This window comes from Amborella trichopoda, chromosome 2, assembly GCF_054954075.1.
Source record: "Amborella trichopoda isolate Santa Cruz 75 chromosome 2, AtrichopodaSantaCruz75HAP2 v2.0, whole genome shotgun sequence".
NCBI classification, from domain to species: Eukaryota; Viridiplantae; Streptophyta; class Magnoliopsida; order Amborellales; family Amborellaceae; genus Amborella; species Amborella trichopoda.
In genome coordinates this window covers 65,961,367-65,972,319 of record NC_142337.1, presented here as the reverse complement: position 1 = coordinate 65,972,319, position 10,953 = coordinate 65,961,367, and the positions used below count along the sequence as shown (strand labels likewise).

Genomic DNA, 10,953 nt, shown 5'->3' with positions numbered 1-10,953 from the left:
AACATTAAAACTACCTTTTCAGATTTTTGAGGGGCATCTATAGATCTACTTTATAAAGTTACATCTTTATGTAAACTTTTGGCATTTGAAAATGGAGGTTTATGATTTGCAACAGCCCTTTATGGTTTAGCTTTCCATGGCTCACTGAAATCCATTTCATCTAAATTTAATTATATATTCTACTAAATCCATAAATCAAGTGATTGTTGAAATGATTGCAATTTCATATTCTATATGCATTAAGTTTGTAAAGTTTTAATGGTTCTGAAAGGAAACTGGAAACTTTTCCAATGTCAACTCAACAAAAAACAATGATACAAAATACTTAAATACGGGTGCGGTTTGTATAGAGCCTAGGCTCTAAACAATCAAATTAGAGCCTACCTTCAAATAGTGTCAAGAAATGTGGTTTCAATATTGAAAATCTTTGTAATAACCTTAAAATATATTTTTATATTTATTTATAAAATTAAAGCTTAAAAAATAGAATAGATTGACAGATCTATAAAAACTTGAAAATCTTAAAGATTGACGGCTCAAAAATGCATTACAAAATATACTATTTTCAAAACTTGAAATCCATTTTTTTCTCATTTCCATGCATCTTGATGTCGAGATGATCGATTTGAAGATATTTGGGCATCAAAACAATCTCTTCTAATAAAATTTTTGAGGTAAACTCAAATTTGATTGTTTAGAGCCTCTACCTAAACTTTTCCCAATATTTAAATTATAACCTCTGAATTTTGAATCCAACACACAAGATTAAGCTCAATTTCTCATCAACCGAATAAAATTATACTCAAAGAACACTCTTCTATTCTTTTTTCATATTTCTATTTTTAAGACTGGGAATTGTCTCCTTCACTGAGCTCGTGGGCTTCTCCTTGGTGTATCTGGTTGTTTCTGTTCTGTAAGGATCTTAAACACATTAATCAGCCCTCGCAGCCTATGCCAGACATTCAAACCATACAGAGCTTCAACAAGGGACTCCTGAAACTCAAAAGAATTGTCTGCAATAGGATACTGCAAAAGGGTAACAAACATTAGGAGCAAAGGAATAAAAAAAAGGCATCACCAAATTAAATAATTTAGGAACATCATATAACCTCAATTTAAAATGAGATTCATATGGAAGTATATCATAATCTAATTGACTTTGTTCTGTGTTATTATATTGACATCCACCTGTTCCCACTGACAGAAGGTTGGAGATTAACTGTGTTTGGGTGAATCTCCTATGGGCCCCACTCCAGTTAATCTCTATACCTTCTGTGAAGGATGCCAATTCACTGAGTTTAATCTCCTATGGGCCAAACACAAGTTAACCTCTAACCATCTGTCAGTGTGAAAAAAGGGTGGTTGAATAGACTAGGAGTAACATATACCATAGAAATCAGACAATGGAATATACCTGTAGTGGATTTGGTATCTTAGTCTTGATGTATGGCCACCACCTATCCTCTACAACCGACTTCACAAGGCAGCAAGCTCGCAGCCCTTCAACACCCGCAAATCTCCCAAACCCACTATGTTTTACACCACCAAATGGCAAAGACTGCATTGGTAAAGCGAATACATTTAGGTACTCGTTAAGGGAGAGGGTGAGATCTCATAGAAGTCAGATGCATAGGAGATGAAACAGTATTCACTAGAATGTATGTCCCTTGGTAAAAGACCAGCAAATGAATATTGATCATTGCTCCTTCAGAGATAAGATACAGTTTATTAATTCCAGGAGTGGGATAAGCATGTCCACAAAATATTTTCCTGGCAATTACTTGGCAGTTTAAAAACGAGTTTTTTAAGATTAAAACTTCAAAAATATCATAAAAAACAGCCTAAAACTTGTCAAAAGATTAGGTAAGATACTAAAATCACATATCTAAGTTAGACATTGAAATGGGATAAAAACTGAGTTAAAGGCAATTTTAATTAAATTGTTAAAAATGGTTATTTTACTTTCAAAACTGAAGGTTTCTAGGTCCAATCTTACTTAGGTGAAAGATATCTATTTTTTTTTTTTAAAAAAAAAGAATCTATTCTTGTGACTATATAACCATCTATTTTTATTGAGACTAACAGGGTACCTGGCACATATAGTTTGACGCAAAATCATTGATTGCAGCAACACCACAATGTAGCTTTGAGGCAATTTCCCTGGCTCGACGTTGGTTTTGGGAAAATACAGCACAACCAAGTCCATAGTTACTATCATTGGCAAGCCTGACAGCCTCTTCATCTGTACTGAATTTCATAATTGGAATTATTGGCCCAAAAGCCTGCATAAAACCATGGGAAACGCATATATCATGAGGAACTTGTAAACTGATCAAGATACTTGGCATCTTTAAATTGTATATGGAAAATTATACAATAATCCAATGGTGTAGCGTATACTGTGCTCCAAAGGGGCATTCCTAATGATGAATGGTGAACATTTGTTGTAGTGGGCTGATTGTGACATTTATAGGGGTACAATTAAATTTAATGCCCATCATTGGACAATGGATGCCCTTGGAGTACAATTATACCATGCTTCAATGGATTATTGTAAACTTTGCCTTGGTTAGATTACCTCTTCCTGCATCAGCTTCATAGAGTGATCTACATTAATAAGTACGGTGGGAGGAAAGAATTGGGCAACCACATCTCCCGTGTTCTCAAAATTTCCTCTACAAACAATTTGGGCCCCTTTCTCTAAAGCATCATTCACAAGGTTTTGAAGCCTGTCAGGATGCTCTTCCATACATATTGCCCCCACATCATACCTACCTTTCAGTGGAGGCCCCTGCACATAATAGAGCATGATGAAATAACAATTATAATTTCCAGATTGACATGCATAAAGTTATACTAACACTTTAGGGCAAATTCACAGGATAATAAATAATGACAAAAGCCCAATTTCATTTTTATTTTATGATTGCAGAGAGTCACCTTGTTTCCAATAAAAAAAAGCATAAACCCACTTTTCTTGTTGATAATTGTATTTTTAAAGTTGACTTGAATCAATGAACGGTTAAATGCTGCAACTGTAGGAATTCGGAAATAGACAACCATAGGATCTTATAAGTGCAAGTTGTTCACTAATTATAGTTCCAATCAGCTCCAACTGAGCATAAGAAGTGATAATGAGGCAATAAAAGAAAGAAAAAAAAAAATTCACAAATCACTAATAGGTATGCAAATCATTAATATAGAAGAGGTGTCTGAAAGTACTTACAACACGAACAGATTTTATAATTTTCACAATTTGTGCAACAAAATCAGAATACACATTCTTGTGGACATAAAACCTCTCAGCGCCAGCACAGTTTTGCCCACTTGATTGAAGAGAAGCTCTAACTGCTATTTGTGCGACCTAAACGATAGGCCATCATGTTAAGAAGTGCCATAAAATTAAGTTAAAATGTTTGCATCAATGGTGCCATTCAGAGAAATGTTTTTGGTAGAGTTGTAAATGCATACATGAGGCACATCAACATCTTCACACACAATGAATGCATCTTTTCCACCAAGCTCAAGTGTTACAGGTATTAATGTCTCAGAAGCATTCCTCATAATCTGTAAAGCAAATGAGGAATAAATTAAATCAACAAAAGTTGAAAGATAATATGCAAAACATATATAAGTTACATGAAAATTGAAAGATAATATGCAAAATATATATGAGTTACATGAAAATTCACAACACAGATAATATCTTGCATGATAAAGGTTTTTATTGTAGTTAGTTTTGGTTAGACTCTAAAGACATGTAAATAGGAGGGATTCCCAGAGAAAGATGGAAAGGTCCAATATGAAAAAAAATCTAGAAGTAAAAATATGGGACCCGTTATTAAGATGTTTTAGAAGATGATCCACTATAAGGGCCATTTTTGTAGTGCCCTTGGGGGTTCTATTTATATCCTTAGTAAGGCTAGTTTGGCTACCTTTCCAATTTACTAACTGGCACTCTTTTAGATGCCTGTGTAAATGGTCTTGAAACTAGAAATATATCAACATGGATTTCTTTGGAATAGAAAGTTGACATTATAAAAAAAAAATTTCTTTGGAATAGCTAAAAGAGAATATTCATGCATTCACTAAGCAAGGTGCATAAGAGGTTGCAAATAAAAAAGTGGGGATTTAGGGATTACAACTTTAATGGCAGCAAATGAAGCAAGCTCTTCTGAGTTCTGGAAATAAGGGAGATTTTCTTTTGTCAAGGTGGATAGGTAAATTCCATTGCAGGTGAAGTGGGGTTTTGCAGAAGTCATACTGGAAAAGGGTGGTCTTGGAACTTTGTCAAAAAATTTGGTGTGCAGGTTTATGAAATTGGGGGAAAATAAATAAATTTATATATCAACTATAAACGGCTCAGCCAAGGAAAAAGGCATACCATCTTACCAATACCAGGTGATCCAACAAAAATGACTTTGTCAACTGAAGAAACAAGTGCTTCTCCAGTTTCAGCAAATCTGCAGGGTCAAACACAAATCAGAATTACACGAATATTTGATTATCCACTCCAAAGAATGGCTGGGCCAAACTACATATATCTACCCAGTTATAACATGAACCAGATTCTCTGGGGCTCCAACAGCAACAAGAGCAGCTTGAATAATTCGGAGGTAGAAACACCCTGACCAGCTTGCATGTTCTGAAACCTTCATCAAACTAAAACAAATTTACTTGGAAACTTAAGAGGGCCATGATGATGAATACATACTATTGTGTATCTAGGATTTATGCTTTACATCATTAAGAGAGGTGAAAAAATTATCCGCATGTTTTACAATTTATGAGATGAATATACCTAAAGAAAAGAACAGACAAGAAAACCATATCATCCACAGTACCTTTATCACAATGCTGTTTCCTGAAAAAACTGCTGCTAACATGGGATTGAATAGGTTGTGGAATGGATAGTTCCAGGAAACAATCGCCCCAATCATTCCAAGGGGATAAAATTCCACTCTTGAAATTTTGTGCAGCATGGACCTACCAGAAGACCTAAAAGAACGGGGAAAACTCATGAAGTTGCATATCCAGTTACGTTAATTGCACTTATATGATGTTGTAATATATGCATTGAATATGACATTAACAAGTGTAGTGTTATTTCAAAGGATATAAGTTTCAAGAATGTGATATTTATTTCACAAATACAATTCCATCATCTGTTCTTGATGGTATTCCTCTTCCAAACTGCTAATCAGATTGATTGGAAATAAATTATTCTTATACCTGTGCTTCACAGTGGAAGTGGATATGGGAGCAGTAGTTCTGATAAGGTTCAGGGTGAACACCAAAGCAATGGATGCATTCCCCCCCCCTCCCCCCTCTCTGGATAAGTAGGTGTACATGAAGTTCCCCAAGAAAAATGAGAGGATGTACAAATGTTAGTGAGTCCTGATCCTGAGTCAGGTTGGACAGACACAGCTGAGTGCAACCAAAAAAATAAAATAATGGGAACCAGACAGCAGGCAAGTGAGTTGTGCAAGTCTTAAGTAGAACTGCCCCAGTTTTCCAGCAGTGATAAACACTACTGTAATTATGTAATGAACAATTAATTAAATTTGTACCTACAGTTATCCGAAAACACATACTGGCATTTGTGAAAATAATGTGACTTTCCAAAAACACATACTGGCATTTATGAGAATAATGTGACCTTTCTCCAAAATTAAAGTACAAAAATGACTAACAAGAATATGGGCATTTTGAGAAATCAAATTATCATTCCAGTTGTTAAACTGAAGAATAGAAGTCTTGTATCCTATAATAGAGTAAAATGCAAGTTATACTTACTCCTAGTTGAATGGCCAATGGCTAAGAATCCAAAGATATTGTACTAACCATACAACATTACAGATCCATAAGGGAAAGTCAACCATCACCAAATGGATATGAAAAACGAACATTTAATTGGGTCGCATCATACATTGAGAAAATGATTGGTGATGGGGAGAGAGTGGAACCGACCATTGGGGTCCCTGCATGTTCTGCTGGGTCCCGAGTCTCCATCAATTGACGGCTATGACTCAATAGATCATAGTTCTCCTAAAGTCTGTTGGACTGTAGCAAGCTTTGCCAATTCACAATGCAGTACAGCTTACAACATGTATTAGGAATCAATAACACTCACATTTGTAGATAGGAGAATCAGAAAGTAACCTGTATTCAGGCTTTAGCCACTTCTCACCCTCTGCCAGCAGCCAAGTAATTTTCTCACATGTGGTCATTATCTCCCCTAAAGAAGCATCCACCATTGTCTTTCCAGTGTCTCGAGAAGAGATTCTAATCATTTTCAACATGAGTACGTGTAAATACAGAATTTGTAGAAAACCACCCAGCGGATGAAGACATTAGATAGTGAGTTTAGAAACAAGCAAAAGCATTTAAATCAGATACCAAAGCAAAATAAGCAGCATCACTTACTAATTGATAACTATAGAGACAAACCAATTCATTCTGATTCCATTGTCCATGGTATAGCATTGTTCCAAAAGGCAGATTACCAAGCAAAAAATATCATGAAGCATATCTTGTTCCCCAAACGAGTGAAAATGATTGGGTGAATTTGTCAAACTTCTCTTGATAACTTTTGAAACTTAATTTTGGAATGCACTTTGATGCAAGTCTTGGATGGGACATCAACCAGGGTGCTATAAATAAACTAATATAAAGAATATTAGGGCATCGGTATTTATCATCAAACATTTAAAATCAAAAGAAACATACATTCCGAATAAAAAAAAAGTAACGGTATTTATCATCAAACATTCAAAATGAAAAAGAAACATATATTCTGATTCAAAATAAATCACCCTAAGTTCCTAATCACCTCGCCCCCTCCAGTCAAAATAAAAACTTGAAATCAAATGGGATCTATACATTACATTCCCAGTTTGGAAGAATCTATGGACAGAAGTAGATATGTTGAGGATAAATTGGAAATAAAACTATCAAGGAAATCTAGCTCACAAAAGTTTTGTTTTTCAAAATACACTGGGTTCATTTAAGAGTTCTTACAAGTTACTCGGTCTCCAACTCAATAAACTTGTCCCCAAGTTTTAAATTACACAGCTCAATAATTTAATATAATAATCATACTAATATTCTTCTATGTGACCTCGAAAATTCCAGAGGTGCACCCCTATGCGTTCTCAATTCATTGCAGATATGAGTATTTGCACAAATCTACAATTCTAGTAACACATAAATCACCCACAGATATACAAAATGCAGCATCAAAGCCTTAAATGTAAGTATAACAAAATTTATAATGAAAGGATGTGCTTTAATCTTTACTAATTGTCACTGTTCTAATGTTTCCTAACTGAACAATTTCGGATGATTGTCGCTTTGCAAGGGACAAAAGTAACAGGATTTGTGACCCCTCATATCCATAATTATCAATCAGTAGACATGCTCACCAAAGTAATAAGTGAGAAGCAATACCTGTTTTTTATAAGAGAATTACCAATTCCTGGCAAATATCACAGGCCTCAGTATTTTAGTGTTGTTCCTTTTGTGAAATCCATGTGTTTATGTGCTTTTGTTTCTTTGCTTGTTTGGAAGATACAATTTCAAATGTATAAATAATTAAGCATGGGTTTTTTTTTTTCTTTTGAATGTTGGATAATTAAGCATTGGCATCGGTATTAAACTATGGCAGTAATCAATACTTACTCGCAAATAAGTTCTTGATGTTCTATAATGTACTTCAGGAGTATTCTCAAAAACTGACGTCGTTGTTTGAAAGTACTCTTTGCCCATTCCTTTTGTGCTGTCCGAGCTTGTTTAACATGTTGCTTGACCTATTCAACATGTTGAACGCTTTATCTCAGCTGAAGGAAAATTTGAAGTCAATTGTAACTTCTCACATCATACTTGTAATGCTATTTTCAAAGAATAAAAGTATAAAAACCACCACAATGAGGTAGAGTTAATTGTTTTCTAAAAGAAAGAAAAAAAGAAAAGAAACGAAGGTTGTAATGATCATAGTGCTGCAGCCCTTATGCTCTAACCACTAAGCCTGGAGGTTGAACCCCGAATACATAAAGTACACAGAAAGGTAACAAAATCTACACCTTGTACCATGACCATGTGTGAGCAGGAAGTAGCTTCTACATACAAGGAGTGATTCAGTAGCACACTTCATGCATTTAACTGTTTCTATCATTAGATGAAATATTACAATAGGTAGCAGACATGAATACCAAATAGCATAGAAGACACATTTAAAGACAGAATACAGTGAGACACTGATACTGTTTCAGACTTTTCTTTGGCTATAAGATCCAGTATCGGCGTCATTTGAAGGTGGATGTGACTATCTCCATATCTTCATATTTGAGTTTTATAACAAGTTCGGGTATCAATAAGAAGAGTAGTACACCCAAATCTCTCCAGCATGTCCATTGAAAAGTTTGACAATTCAATACCAAAGATTCTTTCTTGAAATTAATTTAGAAACTACTGAATTAATCTAGATCAATGCAGATAAACAGCACCTCGTCGGGGGTCAATAAGAAGAGTAGTACACCAAAATCTCTCCAGCATGCCCATTGAAAAGTTGGACAATTCAATACCAAATATTCTTTCTTGAAATTAATTTAGAAACTATTGAATTAATCTAGATCAATGCAGATAAACATCACCTCGTTGGGGGTCAATACAGGGCAGTATCCTAGATATCTCATTGTTGCAGGCTCATAGCATTGAATCTTGTCTGCCTGTGCCAACTTAACCTTCCTTGGTACCTGCATGGAAATTCATAAGAACAAGAAGAATTATCTGGTCATTGCAATAACTCAAAAGCAGTGAAGAATAACCAAATAGACTATATTCACAATGGAGGACTTTATTTCAATTTTTGCATCAATGAATGCTTTCTATATTACATTAGAAATTACCATATTTGTTTGGATGTTCAGAAATGCTCATATCTAACACTAAACTAATAAGGCGACAGTTTTCTCAACATTATCGAGTATGACTCAAATAAATGACGAACCCAAAATTCCAACTAACAATGTAAGAGGAGTTTTTCTTTGTCAGGCTTCAATGGAAAGGACCTTTTAATCATCCCACAGTTTGAGCCTAATAACTGACCAGGAAATTGCGAATTCTTCTACAGAGGCTGGAAAAACCTATACATATGAAGAGGCAAAGAGGTCCAAGCAAACAAAAGAAGCAAAGTCATCCTGTCTTAGGCTACAAACATTTATCCACAATAATGGTGTCCTCTGAACCATATTTTGTTGTTTTTTATTGCCCTTCCTACACTTTTGAGTAGAAGATGGATTTCAGGTCAGCACCGATTATCATGGGTTGGTATCTTCTGTGAATAGAGGTGATACCTTTGCACAACGTAGCTCCCCAAGAATCAAGATGGCAATAATAATAAGAAAATTAATATTAAGAAAAAGCAAAAAGACCAGAAAAGAACATCAAGCCATTGTTTGAATTTGTGGAAAACAAGATAAAAGGAATGCTAAATAAAGATAAATCACTCGGTATCAACTGATTTGAAGGAATTGCAAAGCATAATTAACATAAACAGCAATATTTAATCAACATAGCACTAGGATGCATCATAAAATGGTGACAATAAAAACTTACATAGATGTAGGCACCCTCCTCCGTTTGGTTTCCATCATCCAACACTGCATCCACCACCCATTATCAAGTAAATAAATAAGCTCATTTTTTTCAATTATAAAAAACTTTGAATAAAAATCCAACAACCCCATTAACAAAAAAACAGAGGAAAAATAAACCTATATTGTAAAACATCAAAAAGGGTTTAAAGAAGCAAACCTTACTACTAATTATATTTCACATCCATGAACTAAATAAAGTAAAATAAAAAATGCAGACCCATCTTGTGAAAAAAACATTGGATGATCCAATATGTTTATTCAGTACATGACCATAACAAGGGAGAGAGAGCGAAAAAATTCATTACGTTTATTCAATACATAAGCGTAACAAAGTTCTCGCTCTAACAGCATGAATGAGAGAGAGAGAGAGAGAGAGAGAGAGAGAGAGAGAGAGAGAGAGAGAGAGTACTATCAGAGGCATCGACATCAATGGAGGGGACTACAGGGGGTATGAGCATCAGCAAGAGGCGACAGACGGCAAAGGCGCTCCCAAGAACCAGCAAAATCCACCAAAGCTCCATTGAAGGAGGACCACCAAAACTATCGCAGACCCACTAATTATTTAAGTGATCACTTCTCTTCAAAACCCAAATGCAGGATCAAATTGGGGGGAGTCCCATCACAAGAAGAACACCAACTCGTTCGGAAGGAACTCTTATTTCCGAGTTTCTCTCTCTAGAACCCCAAATGCAGGATCATATTGGTGCGTGATCCACTATGAGTAACATGATAACTGCTTCATAGAGCACTCCGCTTTTGAAGTTCTTTCTCACTCTGAAACCCAAAATGCACCGTCAAATTAAAGGTTTTATAGTGGGGTAAAGGCAATGAGATTCATTTCTTTTCCTTTCGGGTCTTGACCAGTATTGTGCTCTATATCGATGAAAGAAAGGAATCAAGTATAGGAGAGAGAGAGAGAGAGAGAGAGAGAGAGAGAGAGAGAAATTCTAACTCTATGGTAGCTGTGTGTAGTTGTGTTTGAGAGAGAGATTCTAATTCTATTGTAATGCGGCTTTTTCAAAAATTAAAGTAGATGAGTGGGGTTCGATGGACGGTTCAGATCGGCCTGTTTTTATCAGATAGTCGTATGCTAACAGCTACGAAAGTGTTGCCCGTTTTAGAGATAAACTAAGAAAGGGGCTGGGGTCGTCGTGGTGGCATCTTGGTACCGCATGTAACACCTTTAAATCGTTGTGGCATCCTGGTACCACATATAATTTAAAATGTAATTCCCATTTAACAAAAAGAAGACGAACGGGCAGAAGCCCGTCTTCCCCACTGTATTACCGGAAAAACA

General features: G+C 35.4%; 1 protein-coding gene across 6 annotated transcripts; it reads right to left on the bottom strand.

Moving 5' to 3' along the window:
• Nucleotides 1-704: 704 nt before the first annotated feature.
• Nucleotides 705-10,439, bottom strand: ALDH22A1 (aldehyde dehydrogenase 22A1). 6 transcript variants are annotated; one of them, XR_016050242.1, is made up of 14 exons: nucleotides 10,066-10,439; nucleotides 9,616-9,659; nucleotides 8,652-8,753; nucleotides 7,681-7,808; nucleotides 6,163-6,285; nucleotides 4,845-4,998; nucleotides 4,549-4,652; nucleotides 4,393-4,463; nucleotides 3,472-3,567; nucleotides 3,227-3,364; nucleotides 2,579-2,791; nucleotides 2,091-2,282; nucleotides 1,415-1,558; nucleotides 705-1,026 (listed from the first exon to the last, which is right to left on the bottom strand). XR_016050242.1 is itself a non-coding variant. In XM_088859572.1 (14 exons), exons 5-14 carry the CDS (start codon nucleotides 5,349-5,351, stop codon nucleotides 865-867), a joined length of 1,401 nt encoding a protein of 466 aa, XP_088715698.1. In that variant the 5' UTR covers nucleotides 5,352-6,285; nucleotides 7,681-7,808; nucleotides 8,652-8,753; nucleotides 9,616-9,659; nucleotides 10,066-10,439; the 3' UTR covers nucleotides 705-864. The 6 variants fall into 6 exon arrangements, 4 of the variants coding, with proteins under 4 accessions (XP_088715698.1, XP_088715699.1, XP_006840472.1 ...); XM_088859572.1 differs by having other exon boundaries at nucleotides 4,385-4,463; nucleotides 5,233-6,285; XM_088859573.1 differs by having other exon boundaries at nucleotides 5,233-6,285.
• Nucleotides 10,440-10,953: the final 514 nt, after the last annotated feature.

Excerpts from the sequence above, each read along its gene's own strand:
- ALDH22A1 (XM_006840409.4), bottom strand. The coding sequence starts at position 10,177 with ATGGAGCTTTGGTGGATTTTGCTGGTTCTTGGGAGCGCCTTTGCCGTC. Across the intron at positions 4,653-4,844 it reads GAAACAGCATTGTGATAAAG|GTTTCAGAACATGCAAGCTG; the intron begins GTACTGTGGATG and ends AGTTTGATGAAG. Across the intron at positions 1,027-1,414 it reads AGATACCAAATCCACTACAG|TATCCTATTGCAGACAATTC; the intron begins GTATATTCCATT and ends ACCCTTTTGCAG.